The 26,673-nt window shown below is 44.9% G+C and overlaps 1 protein-coding gene across 1 annotated transcript in view; it reads left to right on the forward strand.

Annotated features, from left to right (window-relative positions):
- Nucleotides 1–802: 802 nt before the first annotated feature.
- LOC107113613 (keratin, type II cytoskeletal 5-like) overlaps nucleotides 803–26,673 on the forward strand; it is a 39,771-nt gene continuing 13,900 nt past the window's right edge. The window contains exons 1-6 of the mRNA XM_015414958.1: nucleotides 803–1,137; nucleotides 1,264–1,402; nucleotides 10,444–10,664; nucleotides 14,997–15,057; nucleotides 18,919–19,014; nucleotides 25,263–25,427. Of these exons, the coding sequence (XP_015270444.1) occupies nucleotides 803–1,137; nucleotides 1,264–1,402; nucleotides 10,444–10,664; nucleotides 14,997–15,057; nucleotides 18,919–19,014; nucleotides 25,263–25,427 (1,017 nt within the window). The remainder of the gene's footprint in view (nucleotides 1,138–1,263; nucleotides 1,403–10,443; nucleotides 10,665–14,996; nucleotides 15,058–18,918; nucleotides 19,015–25,262; nucleotides 25,428–26,673) is intronic.

The raw sequence follows: 26,673 nt of genomic DNA on the forward strand, positions 1-26,673 counted from the left end.
AGTGGTAGCAGTATGGGTCAAGTTGATTGAATGGTACACAGTACAGCTTGGGTGAGCACCCTGGGGCATCATTTGGATGGTGAAGGGTTAACCCTCAGACATGGACCTGGGACAGGAAACCCTTGAGTGGCGTTATTATTCTCGACCCATAGACCCTGTGGCTAGTGGGACAGGAAGTAGCACACACCTCCCTCGAGCATCATGAAGGCTTGGTAAGAAGGCGCTTGAATTGTCTGTATGTGACGGCTTACAGCTTGGAGCCAGTAAGAAGGAGCTTGAATTTTATGTATGTGACGGCTTACAGCTTGGAGCCAGGGTGGTCTTGCTAGTAAATACAGGGATGCACAAACAAGAGGTGGCCTGACTCTTCTGCATCCCACCAATGTCCTACACTGTGTCTGGGTTTGGAATGGGTTTTTGGCCTGTGGACACTGCAGATCTCCTTTGATCAATGTCAATAAATAAATAAACATGGTTCTTTTGTTACTCAACAGAAGGTGCTGGCTGTCCTTCTTACAGGTCTGCATGCAAACTGTAGGGGTTAAAGCCTCGGGCAATACACACACAGATCACTCTCTGGAGGTGTGTGTTGTGTTCAATTAACATTAAACAAGTCCAATTAGACACCTGCCTCCCAGGTGTGTCAAAAGCATGAATGCACTAAATTGATTGCCTGATTCCAGATGCAGCCAAGCCCAGGTTCCCCCTAGAATAAAAGAGGCCAGACCCTGGCGTTATCCCACCAAAGTTCTGCTCTTTAGGTTCCTTCCTCTGTGGCATCTTCTCAGAGAACAACATCAAGATGTTTCGGCAGTCCTACCGCATTAGAGCAGGGGGTGAAGGAGGTGGTGGTGGTGGTGGCGGCGGCAAGAGTTTCAGCACATTCTCTGCCACCACCCCAAGTGCTAATCGAGCTGCTTTCAGCTCAATATCTCTTGCTCGAGCAGGTGGTGGTGGCAGCTTGGGAAGGATCAGTATTGGTACTGGTGGTGGAGGTGGTTTTGCCAGTAGGAGTCTTTACAATCTTGGTGGCACTAGGAAAATTTCCATCGGCAAAGGTAGCAGCTTGCGCAGTGGATTTGGTTTTGGTAGTGGATCTGGTAGTGGTTTTGGTTTGGGTGGTGGTCCTGGGGGTGGATTTGGTCTTGGTGGAGGGAGTGGTTTTGGTGTTGGGAGTGGGGGTGTGGGGTATGGTTTCGGTGGGGGTCTCGGTGCACCTAGAAATTTCATAAGCTTTGGTAGCAGTGGACCTGGTATTGGTACCATCCAAGAAGTGACCATTAACCAGAGCCTCCTAGCACCTCTGAACTTGGAAATTGATCCACACATCCAACAGGTGCGAAAAGAGGAGAAGGAACAGATCAAGTCACTCAACAATAAATTTGCCTCTTTCATTGACAAGGTAAGAGTTTCTTTAAGTATTGTAAACCAATATAGGACAGAGAGAAAAATGACTTGTTTTTAGCAATATGTGTGGGGATAAACAGAGAGAATTATAGATACAGAAAGGCAGATAAGGGATGTTACAGAATTTCATGACAACTCTGGTTCAGTTCAGAAATTCAAGTTTCTTTCATGATTTATCCACACTCAGCTCAAAACTGTGGCCATCCTTTCCCCCAAACATATTTACAAAATTTGATATAAATACTGCTCTTAAACGTGATGCCTATTCCTGCATCACATGCATAGAAATGGTGTATGAATGGTTCAAAACAATATATAAATGCTATTAAAGAAGCATAATGCCATAAACATGTCAAAAATAACAAAGATGAGAAATTTGCCAAAGAAATGAAGCAGGACCAAAATGGTCTATGAAACCATGAATAATTAAAAAAAAAATTACACACACACACACTTTTGTTTATCACCAAAATAGACAAATGTGCATTAAGACAAAGAGAGAAGAAGGGTAGAAGAATAGAAATAGAGAGATGCAAGCAGGGGTAGTTTCGTAGAAAAAGAGCTAGGGGAACTCAGCATAACTCATTAGCATATGCCACACCCCCTGACATCAGGGGCGCGGCGGAGGACCTGCAAGGCCGGCGGGAGTGCGAGGACTGGAAGCGGGGTGGCTGGAAGCAAGGGGCGGGACTTTGTCATGTGCCCCGCCCCCTCGCACCTCATCTGGGGGAACTGCGATCCCCCGCGATTCCCCCCGAAATGACCTCTGGTTGCAAGGATTTTAAAAGTATTTGCACTGGAAATCTCCTTATAGAATTTTGCTAGTCTTGCCATAGCTCTTTTTGCTGTTGGAAATGTATGTGCTTACAAGGTCTGATGATTCAGTCATTATAGGGTTAACTTGTATTCCTAGTATTGCTATTGTTTAGACTGACCTGGAAGGGATACCTGGCACTAAGCCAATGGGGAATTAGCCTGGGGAAAGTAGCTTCTACTGTGATACAGATTGGTCATTTGTTTCAGGTGACTTCCTTTCTAGGGGTCAAGAAGAAGGAGAGATTCTCCATTATCTGTGTGCTAGGTTTGACTATAGGCAGCTTAGAAATGTAGCTGTTAGTGTTACGTTAATTTGTAGTAATCCCATGAACCCTTTACCCTTAGAAATAAAGGTTTTTTTAAAAGCAAAGAAATCTCTTCTTTCCAATAGAGCAAGATCCATTAATAGTCTAAGTATTAAACACTTTTTGATTATTTTACAACATTTGCTTCCCTCAAAATCCCTAAAAATGTTTTGCCCAAGTAAAAATCTCATAACTTTCCATGACTCTTTAAAATTTATTTTCAAAGAAGCAACCCTCATTTTGTAGTGAGCCGCTGCCAGCAAGTGGCCACCCAAAGCCGGGGGGGGGGGAATTTACCCCAGCTTCAAATGTGACCTATGTTACCAACCAGCTTCATTTCTCTTAACTTGCACATCAAAGAGTGCCAAGAGAAGAAGAAGAAGAGATTGGATTTATACCCCGCCCTTCACTACCCAAAGGTGTCTCAGAGCGGCTTACAAACTCCGGCTTACAAACTCCTTTCCCTTCCCCTCCCCACAACAGACACCCTGTGAGGTTGGTGGGGCTGAGAGAACTCTTGACAGAAACTGCTCTTTTTTCAAGAACAGCTGTGCCAGAGTTATGGCTTCCCCAAGGTCATCCAGCCAGGTGCAAGTGGAGGAGTGGGGAATCAAACCTGGTTCTCCCACATTAGAGTCAGCGCACAACCACTACACCAAATTGGCTCTGGGTAAGAGGTGCTAAGCTGCAGCCTCCTCCCTTGATGTGCCACTCCAGCAACCCACAGTTTGGTTGATGGTACTCTTCCCAACCCACCAGGTAGCTAAAGTCAGGGCTGGGCTGTTTTCTGAACAGTCTTCCTCCTTAAATGATGCAGAGTGTTTGCCAATCAGCCTCTCCTATACTGCAGGAATTAAACTCACTTCACCATCAACCTGCATCAAACCTTTATCTATTCGGCATTAATTTCAAATCTTTAAAAATAACTGGGTAAGAAACATTAGGATTTGAACCATTGTTCATGCAGTTCAAGCTGACATTTAGCCCAAGTAACTGCATAATCAGCATTTCCATTTTCTTGTCATTTTAACAACTGTTCCTTCTAACATATAAGCCCTGTTCAGGCACTACATTCTTGGCATACCTCCCTTACACTCTAGGAGAGTATGCTACACATGGCCTTCTTGTTACATGTGGTCGGTATAAAAGCTGCCAGCAAGGCCAGTACTACCATTAGGCCAACTAGGCGATTGCTTAGGGCACAGACCTCAGAGAAGCGCAGAATTATCAGCATTAGGGTGTGAAATCTGTCACACATCTATCAGGTGTAAATTTTCTAGTAAAAATGAACCCTGTCATAAATCTTCCAAGGGTGAATTCTTTATGTGATTGGCTAGAATAGAATTAGCAGTTAGCAGGAGAGGGGGGAGTGAAATCATGTTGGAGTAAAGCAGAGAGTGAGATCAAGGAATGAAGGAATAAGAAGGTGTTATGGCAGGCTCAGAAGAAAGTAAAGAAACAGGACAGTGTTTCACAATAGTCCTGTAGAACTCTGGGGACTGCTGGGGGAATTATTTTTGACAGAATAGGAGACACATAATAAGGAGTTTAGGTCCAGAGGTAAGTGAGCACAAGTCTTCTTTGGCTAATATATGCTAACCCACAGAAATCTTATTCACAGGTTTTATGTTTGCCCTGAAGATTGAAAGTTTCTGGGAGAGGATCCCACCTGTGGGCACCTCAGGGATCATACCACTGCTGCTTGAGCTTATGTTTGTTCAATTAGAAAAGAATCCTGGGTGTAGGTGGCAGAAAAGTTGGCATCTGGGTTTATTGTAAGCTCTGGTACCAGTGTCCATGTTCAAATTAGGTTTTGTGCTATTGTGGGTGAGGCTGGGGGGCTGTCTGTGTGCTAGAAAAGGTTTGGCCCCAGTACTTGTGAAAGGGAGCTGTCATTATCCAGTAGAGATTGTAAGTCGCTGATGATGCGTTGAACAGTTTTGAGCTGAGAGCAGTATGTGACCGCTAGTGGTGTTCTGTTATTGTCTCTCTTGGGCCTGTCTAGGAAGAAGACTCTTACACTTTTTTTAATTCTGCAAACTGTGTAAAATAGTTGCTTGGGAGGGCATTTTTATAAAGCTTATAGGGGACAGGACTGTAGTCTATGCCACAGTGTACACTATATATTATTGATTTGTTGTATGTTCTATCATGCTCTTACAGCATTGTTTTAATGTTTTGTAATTCCATTTTCTGCATTGCTTGACATAGCATGTTTGATACTTTTTTTGCATTTTTGTAATTTTTCCTAGCCCTATTGCATTATTAGATCTGATATGCTATTTGATTACAGTGTTCTATATCATGTATTCCACCTTGCGTCTCAAGTAGTAAACTCATAAATAACTAATAAATTATATAAATAAATAATAAAGTAAATAAATAATGATGTTCTGATCACCACTGTGTTCGTTTGCCTCTCCTATCTATGTATGTATCGATCGGTATAGATATGTAGGCCATGGGCTGTGTCTGAAAAGAAATGGGCAGAAAGACAGTTTCATGGGTGCAAGAAAGGGGAGGAAAGTAGGGAAATTCCGCTGTAGCAATGTGCAGAGCATAATTGTTGTAGAGGAGCAAGAGCAGGGGGAGGGAGAATATGTAGGCCATGGGCTGTGTCTGAAAAGAAATGGGCAGAAAGACAGTTTCATGGGTGCAAGAAAGGGGAGGAAAGTAGAGAAATTCCGCTATAGCAATGTGCAGAGCATAATTGTTGTAGAGGAGCAAGAGCAGGGGGAGGGAGATACCTTTGCACTAAGAACTATGTAGCTGTTCCCACACCTTTTCCTATAGCTATATGAATGCCCTATAGCTATATGAATGCCATAATTGTTGTAGAGGAGCAAGAGCAGGGGGGGGGGAGATACCTTTGCACTAAGAACTTCCCACACCTTTTCCTATAGCTATATGAATGCCCTACTTACAAGTCAGCAATAACAACCCCTGGGACTCAGCAACTATGGCTGGCAGTAGATGATCTCAGCCACAGGTGGCTGAAAGATGGCAAACTAAATTAATAGACATGCTGAAGCATCAGCACTTGACCTTAAGGAATTAGTGACAAAACCTGCAAAGGAAAAGGCACACAAAATGAGATTTTGATGTGCCTGAAATGGAAACATTCAAGAGACGTAAATTTTAATATCACAATTCACAGGATTATTCAATATGATTTGTGTGCTAAACCTGTTTTCTGTTTGAGAAAGAAAATCAAAGATTTTTGTAATACTTATTCTCACTTTTTTTAAAAAAAAGATAACAATTTCAAGTTTTGTGCTTTTCATTTTTTCCTACAATTAATCTGTTTTTGAAAATTGGTTAACAATGGGGGGCGCAAGTCATTAGCCTTGTCTAGAGTGCAAGGGGGACTGGCTGAGTGGGTAAGGGGAGTGGTAAATGCTTCCTTAGGAGTGAGAGTTGTGCCGCTCATGCTCAAAGAGACAGTGACTAGACCTGTTTTGGCATGCTCTGACCCCACCTCTAATTTCTCCATTTTGTTTTGTAACAGAGAGTTTTGATCAGACATTCCACCCTGAACTGGCTTCACCGCACGCTCACTCTGTGGTTGACCGATCAGATTATTGCTGCACAGTAACCACGGAGTGGGCAGTCAGGCGGCATCCTTTTTAAAAATTGCCTTTCATGCATGTGCAGAAGCATTCATTCAATGATGCACTAATCTATTTTGACAGCTCCGCAATCCCTCTGCCAAGTACTGCAGCCCCTCTTAGCCTCCTTCGCTTTGCCTCTCTTCTGTGGAATACATGAGGCGGTGGTGCAGATTTACATGAGAGTGGTCCCACTGACTTCAGTACATTTACTGATCTAATAATCATGGGATGCTCTCAAGCAGCAACTCTGACAGGAGAGAGGGTTTGGGAGGGGATTTGTCACTCAAAAACAACTCCCCCGGAGACTCCCGATCCAGAATGGCTACTTGGTCATGGTGATTGACAATGCCAGGGGTGATTATGCATTTATGTGCCCATCGCTACCTCATAAAAAAAAAGGAGTTGGAAACAGAGGGGATTGTTCAGACTTCCCAAATGGCTTGACTTCGCAACAGGGGAGTTCAGACAGCTGGAAATGCAGAGTGAAAGTTCTAGTAGAAGGGAGGGAGGCTACAGAGAAAAGAGCAAGAAAATCACAAACAAATCTGTAGTCCAAGCACACTAAATACATGCAAGAATAATGATATGGAAAGCAAAGTCAATAATAATGCCAAATTCATATATATTATTATAGAATTGCAAATATCATAAAAAACAATTATCCAAAAGTGGGTGGTAACAAATTCAAACCCACAATAAGTAGTAGAGCATATTTCAAAAGCAGCAGTTTCCCTTCATAAATAGAACAAACTCACAGAGGGGAAAAAAATGTTTATATAAATATCACGTCCTTGAATTAAAGTCCAAACGTCTAAATACTGTGACTTGTTATAAATGAGGTCCATTCCAAGTAGAAACAACGCAGTTCCAGACAATATAATCAGCGTTTCAAATCTATACATTCGTCAAGTACATCAGGTAAGTCTTCATTAACATACAATAAATACACATGTATGAGCAAGGTCCCAATCAAAATATTCCAATTAGGCACAGATCCGTATCTCTTGCAAGTTGGAATTATGGCATCCATAAAGACCGGACTTTCCCTGGTGTCCGTTAACTCCACTTCAAAGACAGGGCAGAACGGGGTGGTGACAACTGGGGCACAGAAGGCAGATGTTGCTGTCTGATCGTGCTCTTTAAGTCAGCAAGGAACCACAACAATATCGGTGCAAACTGCTCCTTTGACCGCAGCCTTTTTGGTGGCAGCCCCATCATTATGGAACAACCTCCCCAGGGAGGTGCGCCTGGCCCCTTCATTGTCAATTTTAAGGAGAAATATGAAGGCAGTTTTGATTGATTTATTTTTTATTATGGGAAGTCCTAATTGGAGTTTTAAAATTGTAACTTTTTATGTGTTTTTATAATGGCTGGGGTTTTTTTGTGTAATATTGTGTTTTTTGTAATATTTTATTTATATTGTAAACTGCCTTGAGTTCTGCAAGAGAGAAAGGCAGGTAATATTTTTTTAAATAAAATAAAATAAAATTTGTGTGAACAGGGCAATACACATATTTTCCAGCTTCAGCACACATGGTCAGAAACTCAAGTTTGTTTTGACTACATATTTACACATACCAATGCTTGACAATATGTGTATTGTTCTATCCACACAAAATGGTTGCTGTGTGCAATGAGACGATCACACATATCACTTTCTCACAATATGTGAGGTGCAAGAGCTAAAAATGTTAACACCTAAGCAGAGATGTGATCAGCTGATCATATGATGTTTTCACCATCTTTGTCTTTCCAGACCACAGCTTACCACATGCTTGCTTAGTGTACCTTTGAAAGATTTTTCAAGGGCATGATAAATTGTAATGTTCTTTTATAAATCAGTGCTTATCAATATATCTGTTTTTCAACATGTGCCCCCAGAGACTGGAATCATCGATAAACAAGACATATGTTTCTACAAACCTGAGAAAAGCCCCAGGTTTGCAACATAATATGAAATCATAGAAATATATACCCCACCCAAATGCTAGAAGCAGTGGTTGTAACTTTAAGAAACAAAAGCCCTTTCAATTACTGTTGTGGCCATTGCTAGGAAACAACAACAGTATTGCCAGCCTTCAAGCCTTGGCTTCTGCCAGTAAAAGGTGTGTGTGGGAGGCTTTGCTAGGCTATTTTGGCCTTTGGGGGAGGACTCATTGAGGCCAGGCCCAACAGCTTCCCTGGGCAACTTGAAATCACATGACTTGTATCACTTATCCAGGCCCAGCTGCTTGCTACTGTTCAACAGCAGTCACCCCAGGTTCAAAAGCCAACTCTGCTCTGGAAGCTTCCTGGATGACTTTGGCCAGCCACACAATGTCAGCCTAACCTACCTTATAGGGTTGTTGTAAGGATAAAATGGAGCAGAAGAGAATGATCTAAGCTTCTTTGCATCCCCATTGGAAAGAAAGGTAGAGTATAAATGAAGTAAATTAATAATAAATGTAGCTGAAGGGGGGCAGATAAATGCTAGGTTGTTTGGTGGGTAGGAAAGAAAGAAGGAACAGGGAGCACTGAGAATATGAGGACTGCCAGGAGGAGAGAAACAGCATGGAAAGGGGGATACAGGGGAAAGTAAAGTGATTCCGGCAAGTCCTAGAAGGTTCCCCGCCATGAAACGGGATCTAGCCGGCACCACACAACTTGGATCAGCCCAGTGGGCAGGCTGGCACAGCACCATGCAACTCAGCCAGACTTTTCCTGGGGAGAGACTGTCAGAAGGAGAGAGGGAAATTTGAAGACAGGGCAGCAGACAACAATATATTCACTGGTGAGTGGAAAGGAAAGAAGAAAAGGGGGAAAGGGTAGAAGTTATGGGGCATTCAGGAAAGGAAAAGAAGAAAAAATAGGAGAAAGGAAAATGAAATGCCCTGACAAGTCCTTGTGGACTTGTTCGTCTATATGTACCATTGTACTCCAAATAAAGACATGAGACCATAGCTTGGGTTTAACTAGTTTATTAAAATTAGCTGATCTACATAATCAATTATTAAATATGTTAAAATGTGGCTGCCTTTGTTTTGGCAAATCCACCCTGGCTCCAAACTCAGTCAGCGGCTTCCACTGGCCTCATTTTTCATATTGTGCTGAGAGAGGCCAAGACCCATCCACCTTTCCTGATGCTCCATAAAGCCACTACCAGGCTTGGAAAGATGTTAGTACCAAAGGTGCTCCTTCCCAAGCCCCATCCCACCATAAAGCCAGTGGTGGTCTGTTCAGGACATGCCCTCCATCACACTGGATGGCTCAGGGTATTTGCTGCTCTTACCTACCTAACATGAGAAACCCACCCAATCGCTACCAAATTCATTCAAGGCCTAATTCATCTGTATTTATCTCTCCTCACCGCAAACATCATGAAGCAGATGAAAAAAAGACTCTTCCCCACTGTCAGTTAGGGAAAACCCAAGAAAATTCCTGCTTGGTCCCAAAGGGTGAATGGTTAATCCTGCGATACTATGGGGGGGGGTGGGCAGGTAGACAAAAACCTGCAAGAAAGCAGGTGGCAAAAACTTACACGAAAGGGGCAAGGCTTGTATATATAGCTCCTTCACTGTGCTTCCTCATTGGACAGCTACTGTGTCGCCAACCAATCACTGCCTCATGCCTTGTTTGAAGAAGCGCTGGGACAAAAATTGATCCATGACTTCACTGCTGTGAATGCTTCTGCTATGAACATTGCCCATTTTAAAAAAAATGTCTCCTCTCAGAAAGCACCAGCGCTTATTGGTAGAATCACAAAGTTTCAGTGCAGAAGGTCCTAGGTTCAGTCCCTGATATTTCCAGTTAAAGGATGCCAGGTAGCAGTGCTCTAAGAACCATTGCCAGCTGAAGTATACAATATTAGTCTGACTCAGAGGTCATTTCGGGGGGGGGATCGCGGGGCATCGCAGTTCCCCCAGGTGAGGTACGGGGGGCAGGGCACATGACGAAGCCCCGCCCCCTGCTTCCGGCCACCCCACTTCCGGCCCTCATTCAGCCAGGAGGAGGCAGGAGAAGAGGGAGGGTAAGTTGCTTCCTCCCTGCCTCTCCCCATCCCTGCCTGCCTGGGGCCAGGGAGGGCCTTCGCGGGGCTTCCTTGCACTCCCGCCGGCCTTGCAAGTCCACCGCCAGGCCCCTCATGGGGCTCGGCAGTGGAGCTGCAAGGCCAGCAGCCGGGACCATTGAGGGCGGGGTGTGTGGCCTTATGACACACTTCCGATGATGTCAGGGGGTGTGGGCATATGCTAATGAGTTCCCCTAGCTCTTTTTCTATGAAACGACCCCTGGTCTGACTCAGTATACCTTCATATATCATGTTTCAGGTCCGTTTTCTGGAACAGCAGAACAAAGTTCTGGAAACCAAGTGGACCCTCTTGCAGGATCAAGGCTTGAAATCTGGTGCCAGCAAGATCAACCTTGACCCACTCTTTGAGGCCTACATTAACAACCTAAGGAAGCAGCTAAGTAGCCTCATCAATGAGAGGGGGAGACTGGATGGAGAACTGAAGAACATGCAGGAGCTTGTTGAAGACTTTAAAGGGAAGTAAGTGAATATTTCAAAGCTGGGAATCAGAAGTATACTTATCACATTTATGGGAGAGCTATGGTAACAGAGATCATAGTAATGTCCATATGAAGGTGCCACATATGGCAATGGTAACATCCACCATAGTGGGTCTTGTTAACATGATAAGGCCTTTACAGAGTCCTCCTAACTTGTACCAAATTATACAGGAGTCCAGTAGGACCTTAAAGACTAACAACATTTATTTCAGCTTGAACTTTCATGAGTCAGAGTTCACTTCCTCACATGCAGAGGATCATTCCTCCATTGTTGTGTGTGTTAAATGCATTCAAGTCGCTTCTGATTTACGGCAACCCTATGAATTAACGTCCTTCAAAATGTCCTATTGTTACCAGCCATTCTCAGGTCTTCCAAACTGAGGACTGTGGCTTCCTTGATGGAGTCAGTCCATCTCATTTTAGGTCTTCCTCTTTTCCTGCCGCTTTCAGCTGTTCCTAGCATTATCGTCTTTTCCAGTCTTCTCATAGGCTGCAATCTCACACAATTCGAAAGTGCATTGAAAGTGGATTGAAAGTGAATTATTTAGTGTGTGTGATTGCAGCCATAATGGGAACAAAGTACAATAGCCTCAATTTAGTCATTTTTGCATCTAGGGAGAGTTCAGGTCTTGAACCCACTTATTTGTCTTTTTGGCATTCCACGGTATCCATAAAACTCCCCTCCAACACCACATTTCAAAGGACTCTATGTTCTTTCTGTTGACTTTCTTTGGCTGCGGTCACATGGAGCAGTAGCCACGCTACTGTGATGGAAGATAGGTGGATTTCCGGACGCGATCTCACCGCCACATCTGGGAAGCATAGAGCTCCCGTGGCGAACCCGAGGCTTCCCTCCGAAGATGCGCGGTTAAAAACTAGTACCTCGGAGGTACTAGTTTCTGGAAACCACGGGGCAAGGGCAGGCGTCTGATCGTGTTTCCAGTGGCATCCGGCGCCTGCCCATGCCCCATTGCGAAAAGGGTTTTTTTTCCCCGAAGTCTCCAGGGATGCACAGAAGCACCCAACGGGGCATGCACATACTTCAGGTTAAATAAAACAACACAACCCCGTTTGCCGTGCCACACCGCTTCTTTGGCGCATCATGTGATCGGCACCTCCCCCCCAACCACGGGACCTCGACCAGACCGTGAGGGGATGCCTGATCGCGCAGTCATGCGTTATTTCGCAGTGGGGCAAACAGCCACGCCTCCCCCCCCCCGCGATATCTGGCCCGTGTGACCGGGGCCTTCATTGTTCAACTTTCACACCCATACATAGCAACGGGGGATACTATGGCATTAATTAACTTGACCTTTGTCACCAGCTTTTCTAGCTCCTTCATGGTGGCCCTTTCCAGTTTCAATCTCCTTCTGGTTTCTGGGGTGCAGAACTTAAAGTCATGTAATTCCCCAGTTACCGTTATCTTCCTGGTGTTCAGCTGTAATCCTGCTTGGGCACTTTCTGCTTTAACCTTCATCAGTAGTCATTTCAAGTCATCACTGTTTTTTGCTAATAATGTGGTGTCCTCTGCATATCTCAAATTGTTAATTTTTCTTTCACAGATTTTTACTCCACATTTATCTAAATCTAATCCAACCTTCCTTATATGTTCTGCATACAGATTGGACAGGGAGATAAAATGCATCCTTTTCTGACACCTTTTTCAATTGGAAACCATTCTGTTTCTCCATATTCAGTCCTAACACTGGCCTCTTGTCCAGAGGATAGATTGTGCATCAAAACAATCAGATGTTGTGGCACACCCATTTCATTTTAAGCCAACCATAACTTTTCATGATCCACACAGTCAAAAGCTTTGCAGTAACCTATAAATACCCAGAAAATGTTTCTTTGTTCCACTATTTCATTTCATTCCACACTAGATTTTATGTTTCTTCTACTCTGCTGTTGTCGGCTGGAAGTGTTTTCCACATACTCTGGATGAGCTGTTTTCTCTTTTGATTGGGTCTTGTTTTATACTGGCTTCTCTTTCTAACATTTTGCCCCTCTCCCCTTTCTGCTGAGTATTTAACCTAACTGAATGGATATACATCCTGACATAGACAGCCCAGGCTAGGCTGATCTTGTCAGATCTCGGAAGCTAAACAAGGTCATCCCTGGCCAGTATTTGGATGGGAGACCACCAAGGAGTACCAGGGTCGTGACATGGAGGCAGGCAATGGCAAACCACCTCTGAATGTCAGGGGTGCTATAAGTTAGCAGTGACCTGACTAGGGTTGCCAAGTAAAAATATCCTACCGGTGGGGGAGCCTCGCCGGGCTCCGGGAGCCGTTCCTCTATGTGTGCGCACGCACACGAAGCGCACGCGCGCCGCCAGCACATCACCAGAAGTGACGCGTGACGTCAATCACGTTGAAGGCGTGGCCCCGATCGTTGGAGGGAAAACCATAGAGTTTTCCCTCTGATGATCGGGGCCACGCCCCCACATGATTGACGTGGTTGCGTCACCTCTGGTGACGCAGCCATGCTGCGCTTGGGGGTGGAGTCCCCCCCGGGGCCCGATTCCGCAGCAGCGGAAATCGGGCCTCCGAAACGGGGGTTTACCCACCCCCACTTGGCAGCCCTAGACCTGACAGCCAAAAAAAAAAAGGATGTACACTTCTAAGCATTTGAAGAAGTGAACTCTGACACACAAAAGCTCAAGCTGAAATAAATTCCATAGTCTTTAAGGCACTATTGGTCTCCTGTGTAATTTTGCGACAACAGCATCTATTCCTTGGATAGGCACAAACTGCGAAGGACTAAGTCTTTACCTAGGGACTGCATCTTGTCCACATGGCAAAGGACATGTGCCTGGCAAAGGACAGCTTGTGCAGGCTGATTTCTTCCCCTGCCCTTTTTTTAGTTGACTCTGCAGTTCTCAGCATTCCTTCTCTTCTGAACCATTTTCAGCGCTCATTGGCTTGATTTAGTAAGGTTGGTTTTGTGATTGCTGTAGGGTATACTTTATGGAGAGACAGTGTTCCCCCCCCCCCTTGTATCTCTATAAATAAAGGAGCTAAATATTATTTTTTTAAAAAAATAACATTGAAAATTCAGGGAAGGAAAGAAACACTAGGGGGCCGGGCCCCGTGGGCCCCATGTTAGCTACGGGCCTGGTTTTGTGATTGCTGTAGGGTATATATGGAGAGACAGTGTTCCCCCCTCCTTGTATCTCTATAAATAAGGGAGCTAAATATTAATTTTTTAAAAAATAACATTGAAAATTCAGGGAAGGATCTCAGAACATCTCTGATCAGAGCCTTGCCTTACATATATTCCAGCCTCCTGCTTATGGCTGTACCTGAAAGCTCCTAAATCTAATTTAAATGATTTGCCATAAACTGATCTCTGATCTCATAGGCCAAATGCTAAGGAGATAAATGAATGGAAACCCCCCCCCCAAAAAAAGTGTTCTTAAAAGGGAAAGTGTTGTTCCATGAGGCCTTGATTTGGATTAGGCTTCGGCGTAAGTGGGGGTAGCAGGTTAAGTTTCCCTCATGCAGTGTTGCCTGTTGTAACTGACACACATCCCCCTGAGCTGTTGGTAGCCCTAGAAGGGGGAAAAGACAGGCACTCTCTCTTTGCCTGTCTTTTTTCTTTTTCTTTCCAGGATAGTAATAGCATGGGGAGGGGGGTCAGTTTCAACCAGCAAGATCATGCGCATAGTAAAGTTTAAGCCACGTCTCTCCCAGCATGACCCCACTCTGAATCAAGACTCTGCACGGCTGTTGCTTTCCTTTTTATAATGCTGGGAAAATCCACTTATGTTCAGGGAGCTCCTACCATCTTATCAAATTTGGCCCCCAGGCAACACTGCAACAGACAAATGAGTCCTGTCAGTTAGAAGATAGATTAATTGGAGAAGGTTTTTTTCTCCCTCCAGATCACATTGTTTAATAAGCCTTTGGGGATTTTATTGTCTACCATGGGAGTTTGTGGGTTGCCTCACTTTCTTGAGTCATCTGGAAGAATTCGCTTTGCAGGCAGATTATTGCCCTGCACCTGCATTTTCTGTGGGATGCTGATGTTGCCTTTTCATGTGAGATAGACTTGGACTTGGTGCCCTTTCTTCACTACAAGTAAATTAGCAGTCATTTATTGTGGCACACAGAAACCAGGAGAGAGGGGGAAACCTGCTCTCTAGCAGTCCAGTTTTAGCATCTTTTGCTGCCACCCCCTGCAACCAAGGCAGATGCCCTAATGTCAGTGTTTTGCACACTGTGAATCAGAAGTAGAATACGCACTAGGAGCAATAACATGAAGTTATAGTGGTTACTATGTGCTTAAAGATGCATTCTCGTTCCAACAGATATCAAGACGAAATCAACCGCCGCACATCTTCAGAGAATGAATTTGTCATGCTCAAGAAGGTGAGGTTCCGTGCTCCCAAGGTCATTAGGGTTAGGCTGAACCTGAGTTTACACACTCCGTATAATCAAATGATACTGTTCCTGACTGACTTGTGGTGAAATCCTTGGGGTTAGACCAGAGTACCTCTGCATAGGATTGCACTGTGGCCTTCTTAGTGACTCTTGACGACTTTCATCCCTTGGATAGATGTAACTGTGTCCAAAAAATGTGGATATTTTGTCATCTGTGAAGAGCAAGTACACCATCTAGGGAGGGTGGTGGAGTACGCCCTTGTTTTCCTATGTGGTTGAAACTCCATGTGATTATCCCTCTGCATCTGTGGCTACCGTGTTCTGGTTTCTGAGTGACTCTTGTTAATAAACAGGAGATCAGCACCTGGAAGAGCCTGGGCTAAATCCAGCCCCACTGAAAGATGTCAGCTGGCCTCTCAGTATCTGGGCCAGATGCAAAAGAGATACAGAGAAAATTATATTGGTAGCAGCAACTGAACTGGCAGGCAGACCATTTTCTCGGATGGGGGGTTTGGTCAGTGTTCCTTCAACCCTACCTCACTTCTCATGGGGGCCTCCAGGAAAATTAGTTGCTGCTGATCAAGAATATCAACAGTTAAATGAGCCTGTGTACAAGACAGACATCACAAATCCCCATGTTCCAAAAACAGGGCCCCTCTAACCTATACTGACAAAACTGTGACAGTTCTTTTGATGGAAAATAAGGAGTCACATTGCCTTCTGCAATATCATTTTGAGTATATTGAAGTCCTCTGGTCCTTGCACCAATCTGACAGCTGTGCCTTCCCATAGGAAATCTGAAATAGCCCTCCCCCAACTCATAGTTTCCCCCTTTAAAATGCATCAGCAGGAAGTCGCCCGCTGTATATCTGTTAAAGGGCAAAACCTTGCTCTAAACAACTGACACAGCTAGACATTTTATTGTTATCTGAGTACATGCTGTATTGGGAAAAGTTGTGTTTAGATAATTTTCTCACTGTGGCTCATAGTATTTCACAGCAGAATAGCTGCCTCCTTCCGAAGCACTCTTAAAACACTGCCAAAGAAATTCCTGAGGCCACCATGGAATGGCACTGTCTGGGAATCCTCTTAGTTCAGCTACTATAACCTGATCACTGATTAGAATGGATTCTTGCCTTAGTCTGGCAGCAGTCTTGCTGTGACACTGCTTCTTTCTGCTTTGATGTGTTAATATGGGAAACTGCTCCTCACACTATTACTGCAGTGTCTGGAGAGCTGAGGCAAGCATGCTGAGAAGCTGCAGCATGGGTACCGCCCATGTAATGAACCCGTTTAGTTAACTTTAAAAGCCCATTAGACAAATTAATGAAGGATAGATCAATCAGTGGCTATTAGCCATTGTCATGGTCCTGGGCCTATAAGTGGTATGGCCTACAGGCTCTAAGGAGGCCTAGTGGCTCCAGGGAAGCCTTATACCAGCAGAGGAGTAGAGGGTGGTGCCTGGGAAAAAGGAATAAAAGTCCTTGCCCAAAGTGGGAGGGTGTTCACTCCCAGGGAGCAGAGCTGGTAAGGCTGCTGCAGAAGGAGGGATCCCTCATCCAAAAGTAGGGTTGCCATCCCCTCGATAGGGTGGGGGGTTACCTGCTCTTGGGGACCCCAATCTGCCACCGCTCAGCTGCCTGAGCAACCCTATCCGCACCAACATGCCTGGTGCAATGACGTCACCCACAGGTGACAGCATCGCGCAGGGCACGTTGTGGGGGGACATGCTAGCATCTGAGAAAAAAACTCTATGGTAACCATAGAGCTTTTTCTCAAATGCCAGAGCATCCCCCACAATGTGCCCTGCACGATGACGTCACCTCTGGGTGACATCATCGTGGTGTGCGTGCAGACTCCAGGACAGCAGGCTAGACAATCCCCCCCCCACGCCAACAACAGGTAAGGACCTGGCAACCCTATCCAAAAGGAGTAAGTCAGTCTGAGACCAAGTACCTAGAGTATACTAGGACAGTATAGTCAGATGCGTTAGGATTTCTTATTTTGCTGAGTACTGTGCTCATTTTTCTTATACATCATAAAATCACAGTTATTGTTAAATCTCTTTAATAAAAACTAGTTTGTTACTCTGCCTAGGTCCTCACATCTCATTCGGTCACTTATAAGGGGAGACCTACTGGAAAAGGAGTGTATAAAGTGGCAGGGTGGGTACTTTGGGCCCTCCCAAGGAGACCCAAACCAGAGTGGTGGCAGCTATTAGAGAACCTTTCTAGTTGCTGCCCGCAACAGCCATGATGATCAAATGGAACCACCATGTGCAGAGGCAGTTTCCCTCTAGGGCAACTATAGGGGGCGGTTTTGACTTTTGAGACTGATTTGTAGACTTTTTGTAGGGTACCTGGTTGATCACTGTGTGAATCAGGAGCTAGACTAGATGGGCTGTTAGGAGGACTGCCAAGTCTTTTGCTGTGGCCAAGTCTCTGGCAGCCCTCTTTGCCCATTGCTGCTCTGGGTGGCATCAGGAGAAAAGAAATTGGGGAGAAAACCCAGTGACATCAGTGGCATCAATACATTACTTCTGGAAAACCCTGGAAGTGATGTAGTGTAGCTCTAGGAATTGCCAGAAACTCTATGCTTTCCCAAAGCATTTCCAGCAATCCCCAGAGCTACCCTACATCACTTCTGGGGTTTCTTGAAAGTGACGTAGCAATGCCACTAGCATCGTGCCCCCCCATATCCCCACTAGGGTTGCCAGGTTTGATCGTCATGCCAATGGGGGAGGGACTTTCCAGGAGTGGGGGGGAGTGTTGTGACATGCATAAGTAAACAGGAAGTGACATAGGCACATCAGGGATGTTGGGGGTGACACTTTGGTTTTTGGGCAAAACTCTATGGTAGAATTCGCTTCAAACCATAGAGTTTTGCCCAAAAAACAGAGCGTTGCCCCCTAACTTCCACAACATGCTTACATCACTTCCATTTTTTGTAGGCATGTCACAATGATTTCCGGGTTCCTACCAGTAAGAGGGGGGTGATTTGGGGGGGGGGCACCCAAAAACAGGTAACCCCCCCACCTGCACTGGGCAGTGTGGCAACCCTAATCCCCACTCCCAACCCTCCTGGCAGTTGTCAGGCTCGGCCTAGCAACCATGGCTGTTGTTCTGGCCCATCACAACTGCTCCTCTGTTCTTGTGTTCTCACATTATCCACACTAATACCACGGCTTTGTTTTGTAGGAAAAGCCCAGCAGGAACTCATTAGCATATTAGGCCACACCCAACAGCAGAACCCCATTAGCATATTAGGCCACACCTGGTCAGTACAGCGCATTAGCATATTAGGCCATGCCCATGCCTTTGGTCAGTGCAGCTCATTAGCATATTAGGCCATGCTCATGCCTTCCCTTGGCTTGATTGCCTCCCCGATCCTTCCAGGGGCCCCCCTGGCCCCCCGCCTTGGAGCTGCTGGGGGTCACTCCCCAGGCCTTCCCTCTGTAGCCACGCATGCAGAGGTTTGGGCTGTAGTGGGCGTGGCCAACTCTGAAGCCAGCCGGAACTCCGTTCCTGTGTGTTCCTGCCCAAAAATCGCCCTGCTAATACCTCTGTGAAGCCATTCAGTTTGAAAACATATAAGTAAAACGGAACTGTGCAACATTCCATGCTTATTTAAACAGGGCTTTCAGCTGCTACATGTGCAACAATTTCATTATGTCAGTGCATCATCTACCCAGGTCACAGAGACTTTGGAAAGAGAAGGTGACGATTTAAACAAGATATATGGAATGCAAACCAAGTGAATTTTTTTTTTTTGCACACCAAATGTCCTACCAAAATGATTACAATGACATATACTTCCCAGATCAACATGGTTCCTTGTTGCCTTTTTCAGGATGTGGATGCCGTCTATATGAACAAAGTGGAGTTGGAGGCAAAGGTGGACTCCCTGACAGATGAACTCAACTTCCTAAGGGCCCTCTATGATGCGGTATTCACTTTTCTTTGAGTACTTGGGAAATAAAGCACAACAGTTTAAAAATTATAATGAAGCTTAAGATGATTTACAAATCATTGGCTGAAATTCTGTGGAGAAATAGTTTGAGCTATTGTGGAGAGCTCTGGGTTCTGGTTTTGGGCCTTCTGCCAATATTTTGAAGAGAAAGGGTTGCCACCTCCAGTTTGGGAAATACATGGAGATTTGGGGATGGAGTCTAGGGAAGGCAGAATATGGGGAGTGACCTCAGCATGGTATAACACCACTGGAGGGACTTCATTGAGGTATAATGCCAACACGATATAATGCCACACTCCAAAGCAGCCATTTTCTCCAGGGAAAGTGATCTCTGCAGTCTGGAGATCAGCTGGAATTCTGGAAGATCTGAAGAACAGGTTGAGCAAATGGGTGCTTCTGAAATTTTGATAAAACATAGTGGGCTGCACCAAAATATGGCTAATATGGGAGGTAATTACAAAATGCTGAATGGTTCGAAGCCAAACATGTTCCTATGATGGGGTAGCTACTTCTGAATGGGCACTGAATGGGCCAACTGCCTGGAGAAAAGTTATCCTGTGACTTTAATAGAGGCTCAACAGGATGTAACTTACCAGATGAATTTATTTACTAGCAGGCCATAAAAAGCTTAATCTATCCATTTCACACATTACGATTTTATTAAAGGGGCAAGACATTTTTCTCTTGGCCTGTTGACAACTCTAAAGCAGACCCAAAGGTGATGCTTTCCAGGGTCTTCTGAAGCATCTCCAGCTCCAACAAGGTGGAGGGTAGCTAGGACCAGCTTTTGTGTTGAGGAAGAAAGAAGAAAGACAAGCACTGTGTAAGACAGGATGCTGGACTAGACAAACTCCTGGTCTAATCCAGCAGAGCTCCTCTTGCCAGTTTGGTGTAGTGGTGTAGAGCCAGGTTGGTGTAGTGGTTAAGAGCGGTGGACTCTAATCTGGAGAACCGGGTTTGATTCCTCACTCCTCCACATGCAGCTAGCTGGGTGACCTTGGGCCAGCCACAGTTCTCTCAGAGCTGTTCTTTCAAGAGCAGTTCTCTCAGAGCTCTCCCAACCCCATCAACCTCACAGGGTATCTGTTGTGGGGAGAGGAGGGGAAGGAGATTGTAAACCACTCTGAGACTCCAAGTGAGGGTGGGGTATAAATCCAACTCTTCTTCTTCTTCTTCTTCTTCTTCTTCTTCTTCTTCTTCTTCTTCTTCTTCTTCTTCTTCTTCTTCTTCTTCTTCTTCTTCTTCTTCTATTTGGGGGAAGAAGCAAGTGGCTAAAGTGCGGCGGGCACGGCAGTTGGTCCCCTACCTCAACCACAATGACCTGGCTACAGTGATCCATGCGACGGTCACCTCGAGGCTAGACTACTGCAATGCTCTCTACATGGGGCTGCCTTTGCTGCAAATCCAGAAGCTGCAACTGGTGCAGAATGCTGCAGCCAGGCTACTGATGGGTCTCTCTAGAAGGGACCACATTCAGCCTGCGCTGAAAGTGCTGCACTGGTTGCCAATAGCGTACCGGATTTGCTTCAAGTGCTGGTTCTTACCTATAAAGCCCTACATGGCCAGGGTCCAGCCTACCTGAAGGACCGCCTTTCCCCATATGTTCCCCCAAGAGCACTACGGTTGGGGCCCCAAAATTTACTAGCAATCCCGGGCCCCAAGGACATCAAACTAGCTGCAACTAGGGCCAGGGCTTTTTCGGTGACGGCTCCTACCTGGTGGAATGAGCTCCCAGGGGAGATCCGGGCCCTGCGGGACCTTATGCAGTTCCGCAGGGCCTGCAAGACGGAGCTCTTCCACCAGGTCTTTGAGTAGGAGCCGCCGTCCTACTATACCACCACTGCCATGATTGACGAGGCCCTGAGGAAACATCTATAACTTTTGAATAATGCAAAGAAGTCCTACGCCGTGGGAAATAATCACTGGGAACTCTGGACCTTTGATCTGTCATCTTTGCCATCTTTGATTTGCCATCTATAGGGGAGCTATTGAGCACCACTGTTCTAATTTTAGGATGTTTTAAGTTGTATTGTATTGTTTTTAAGCTATTATGTATACTATGTTTTTATTATGGCAAGGTCTCCTTGCCCCTGTAAGTCGCCCTGAGCCCACTGGGGAGGGCGGGGTATAAATATGAACAATAAATAAATAAATAAATATTTCAGTGGGCACCAATGTGCTTTGCTTTAAGAGTACCTCCAAGAAGGCCTCTAGCAAAAAGAGACTGAAGTCCCATAACTGGGAATCAGCTCATTGACCCTGAGTGAGGATCAGTGTCATGTTGTTCCTGTAATGTAAAAACATAAATTTTATAGGTTGATTTCAGATTACCTTTTAAAACCACATGGTTTCCGTTATTGGCCAATCATGTAGAAAACCGGTACAGGACGGCTGTTTCACACAGCATTTCCCTTCCAGTAAGGAGCTATCTCTGAAGCGCTGTGGCCATTTCAAACTGTGCCACTTTTTTTCCCCTGCCATTTTCCTCCGTGCGCACAATCTCCTTGAGAAGGTTTTTTAAATATATATATATATATTGGGAGCACTGTGACACTGATTTGATGTCCTTTTTTAGCGTTATAGTGCTCCCAATGGAACATTTAAAAAAAAGAGAGAGAGATTGAGTGCCGGGGGGGAAGGGCATGAAAAACCTGTCGCTGGAGGAAGTGCTATGGGGCATTTTACACAGCCATCTATAATGATTCAGATCCGGAAGAAGGGACTGAAGACCTGAGGAAAGCAGTTTTCATCAACAACGCCTCAGACACGCTTCCCAAATGGGAGACAACCGGCATTGTATGAACAGGTAAATATATTCTGTTAAAAGCCAGTTACTAAAATGGTTCTGTCTGAAATGACAGGAAAAACCCGTTAGTAACCAGTTCCTGAAACGGAATAAATAGGCTGTCTGAAATCCTTTATACTCATGCAAATTCCAGAACAAAAAGGGAGTGCTACGCACAGGACAACAAGTAATTCACTCCTATTCCTACAAATCTTAATCTGAAAATGCATGGAAAAGTCTTCTCTAAACCACTCCAGAAAATCTGGTTCTTCCAATGATGTGATGATGAACGGGTTTCCGATGTGTGCAACACTCCACCAACGTGGTAGCCCTCTTCACAGAGTCCTGTTGCCCCAAGGCAGGTTACAAAGACTCATGGAAGATGACAGGGATAAACAATGCAATAAAGAATACATACAATGAACAATGCAATTTAAGTGAATCACATAATTAAAGAACAATAAAACCAAACCAGTCCAGCACATCCCATAACCTAGATTTCACAATTAGAGAACAACGAAATAAACACAGTGTAACATTTTCCAATAAACAGCATAGTGGAAAAAGGGAGGGAAAGAAACTGCCTAATATTTTCACAGGCAATTAAAACTATAATCATATTACCTATCCAGAAAGTACCCTCCTGTAGAACTGTTTTACCACATTCCTATTCCCTTTATAAATATGCCCCCCTAAACTGTTCCATTTTGTTTATTTATTTATACCATCAAATCACATTTGACTTATGGTGACCCCTGCTGGGGTTTTCAAGGCATAAGAACATCAGATGAGCCCTGCTGGATCAGACCAATGGCCCATCTAGTCCAGCATCCTGTCTCACACGGCGGCCAACGAGTTCCTCTGGAGGGCCAATAACAGGGCACAGAGGCCGAGGCCTTCCCCTGATGTTGCCTCCTGGCTCTAGAATTCAGAGGCTTAGTGCCTCTGAATATGGAGGTTCCCCTCAGCCACCATGGCTAGTAGCCATTGATAGATTTATCCCCCATGAATCTATCTAATCCCCCTTTAAAGCTGTTTATTCCTGTAGCCATCACTACATAATCTGGCAGTAAATTCTACATTTGAATCACTGTCTGCATAAAGTAGTATTTCCTTTTGTCCATCCTGAACCTACTGCCCATCAGCTTCATTGAATGCCCTCGAGTTCTAGTATTTTGGGAGAGGGAGAAAACTGTCTCTTTGTCAACTCTCTCCACCTCGTGCATAATTTGATAAACCTCATTCATGCCGCCCCCTTAGTCCCAGACTCTTCAGCACCTTTCCTCATAGGGAAGGTGCTCCAACCCCCTAAACATTTTGGTTGGCTTCTTTTGTACTTTTCCCAACTCTGCAACATCCTTTTGGAGATATGGTGACCAGAACTGTACACAGTATTCCGAAAGAAGCTGCGCCATAGATCTATACAGGGTAATTACAATATCGGTCATTTTAGTCTGAATCCCTTTCCTAATTATCCCTAAAATAGAGTTTGCCGAATTGTACACGGTATTCCGAAAGAAGCTGCGCCATAGATCTATACAGGGTAATTACAATATCGGTCATTTTAGTCTCTATCCCTTTCCTAATTATCCCTAAAATAGAGTTTGCCTTTTTCACCACTGTAGCACACTGGGTTGAGACTGGGTTGAGGCAAGAGACATTCAGAGGTAGTTTGCCATTAGCTGCTACCGCATCATGACCTTAGTATTCCTTGGTGATCTCCCATCCAAATACTTGCCAAGACCAACCATGCTTAGCTTCTGAGATCTGACTAGATCGGGCTAGCCTGGGCTATCCAGGTCATTCCATTTTATACATTCTGCAAAATAATAGTGGTGTTGGAGCCTTCCTGATCTCATAAGGCAGACTATTACACTGGGTGAGAGTGACAACAAAGGCCCCAGTCACGGGCCAGAAAATGCAGGGGGAAGCGTTGCTGTTTGCCCCAGAACAAAGTAACGTGCGGCAGCCGGATCAGACGTCCTGTCGAGGTCCCGTGGTTAGGCGTTAGGTGTCGATCAGACGGCTAGTCTGCAGCACAGCAAAGAAGCAGCACGGCGCGTTCACACTGGCAATCGCACCGCGCTGCTTCTGTGGCAAACAGGATTTTTTGTTTGTCTCACCAAAGTTTGCGCATGTACATGATCATTTGTGTGCATCCTGTGGGGAATTAAAAAAAAATCCAGTTTGCAAGGGGACATGGGCGGGCGCCAGATGCCACGGGATTCCAGTGGAAACGCAATCAGACGCCCGCCCTTGCCCCACGTTTTCCGGAAACCAGTACATCGTAAGTACTAGTTTTTTACTCCACATCTTCGGCAGGAAGCCACGGTTTAGCCACGGGGGCACTAAGCTTCCCAGATGTTGCGGTGTGATTGCGCCCGGAAAATCCGCCTATCATCTGTATCTTTAGCATGGCAAATGCTCCGTGTGAACGGGGCCAAAGAATGTTTTCATATAGGCAGCAATTGTTCTTACCCCTTTTGCAAGGTGGTTCCTTCAGAAGGTTTTGCTCAGATGACCAAAGCTGTCCCATTGGAGTGTATTGACAGAGGCAATCCTATATATAAGTGGGTCCTAGACCATGAAGTGCTTTGTAGGTAATAACCAGCACCTTGAACTGAGCCTGCAAACTAATTGTCAACCAATGGAATGACTGGAGAACAGGTATAATGTCCATAACTGCATGTAGCTCCCAATAGGAAAGGAGCTGCAGTGTTCTCTACCTGCTAGAGTTTACAAGACTCATGGAGTCGATTACAATAGTCTAGCCTCAAGGTTGCCATGGCATAGATCCATGTAGCCAGATTGGCTGGGTCAAGGTAAGGACCTATCTTCTGAGCTAATTGAAAAGGGAAGACAGCCTGTGAAAAGGCAATTGATCCACTTCTGCAGAGAGTACCACATTTATACAGGACTTGGAAAATCCCACATACTTGGTCACTCGTTCTCTAGGGATATATAGAACTGAAATCGCTTGGGGGTAGCAAATAGAATGTGTAAGCATATTCTCCTACTGCACATTTGCTTGCAAAAATCAGACTGTATTCATTTAATCTGTCCGCCCCCCAAGATTCATAATTAAGGATGCTGTTACAAATTAGGAATTTTTAGAGGGAAACACAAAATAATTTGGAGACTTGATGCCTCACATTACTTCTTCAAAATCTTAGGGTATCAGCCAGTCTTAGGGTATCAGTCAAATTTCAAGGTCAAAATTTGTAAACATTCCATTTTTTAATGAATTCTAAAATAACTGGATGCTGTTCCTGAGGTGGTTGAATAATATTTTACACAGTCCTCGTGTGTGTGTGTGTGTGTGTGTGTGTGTGAAGTGGCAACTAACAATCTGATTCTGGCTTCCCTACAAATTGAGACCTGCCAATTTGAAGCATTTTCCCAACCCTGCTCTTTTTTGGGGGGGAGGGGTGTTTTCCAGGAGCTTGGTCAGTTGCAGACCCAGATGTCTGACACTGCTGTCATCCTCTCAATGGATAATAACCGAGACCTGGACCTGAATAGCATCATTGCTGAGGTGAAAGTCCAGTATGAGGAAATTGCCAACAGGAGCCGAGCTGAAGCTGAATCATGGTACCAAACCAAGGTGAGTAGAGTCACCAATGGAGGTTCCCTTTCACTGGAAGTCTAGTTTTTTCCCTCACCAGCTGCTTCTTTTCACATTACCTTTTCTATAAGTAACATGGAACTCACATCTTTTAAAGATCTTAATGTATTTAGGGAAGGGAAGTTACCTAACTTGGAGCAAAACCCAGTTAAATGTTGTCACCTGTCCAATTTCTTTTCTCTCTTTTTTTGGTATTTTTGTATGTGCACTAGCCTGATACCCATGCTTCGTTACGGTATTTAAGCTCCGTAAATCCAGTTATAATAGTGATGATGTGAAATTTGAAATGTGACATTTGTTGTAGGAATTCTAATGGAGAAGATTGTAGTATAAGAAATGAAGTGAGACATACATACTTTTTTTCTCTCTACCGAAGGACCTCTCTCTAGACCACATTGGTGGTTCTGCCCTCAGGTGCCAGGATCATCAGGCTGCTTGATGAGCTCACTCTGGAGCAGGCCTCATAGAACTGTCCATTTAAGAAGCAGTAGTCTGTTAAGTCAACTCCTGCCACCTTCCATGAAAGTGGCGGCCTCTCCACTTGTGTTCCTGGGTTGTTTTGCTCATATGGAGACTGTGTTGTTCTGAGCACCTCAGGGTGATCTTGCTGGTATTTGGCCTGCGCAGCTCACTGCCACGCAGGAGTACTATGTGCAAATGTCTTTGCTGCATTCCTAAGTTGCCTCCTCCTTGTTGTGTTGGTGTATCTGGCTCCACATTTGCCAGGAGCTTTCTTGGGGGCAGTAAGAGGTGAGAGGTGTGAGGGGCAGTGTTCCCTCTAAGCTGAGTTAGTGTGAGCTAGCTCACAGTTTTTTAGCCTCCCGCTCACATATTTTTGTCTTAGCTCAGGAAGGATGGCCCCAGAGCAAACTAATTGATGCAGTAGCCAAATCGTTTGCTCACAACTTTAATGCCAGTAGCTCACAAATTAGAATTTGTGCTCACAAGACTCCACAGCTTAGAGGGAACATTGGTGAGGGGGAGTTGGTGTGAGGGAGTGGTGATAGGGTGGACATTTCTTCAGGTTTATGAGGGAGGCATGCATTGAAACGGCTCCTAGAAATGTCCTTTACTATCTCCCCATAAACATTCATTAACTCAATTGCCATGCTGGCTTTTTTGAAAAATGTCTATTCAGGAGTCTTGAATAGCTAATTTCTGTAACTGTCCTCAACTGTCTGCAGTCTCTTCTAACTGTGTTTTTACCTCAGAACATTGAGATCCA

Source organism: Gekko japonicus, unplaced genomic scaffold (genome assembly GCF_001447785.1).
Source record: "Gekko japonicus isolate JY-2015 unplaced genomic scaffold, Gekko_japonicus_V1.1 scaffold3763, whole genome shotgun sequence".
Taxonomy (NCBI): domain Eukaryota; kingdom Metazoa; phylum Chordata; class Lepidosauria; order Squamata; family Gekkonidae; genus Gekko; species Gekko japonicus.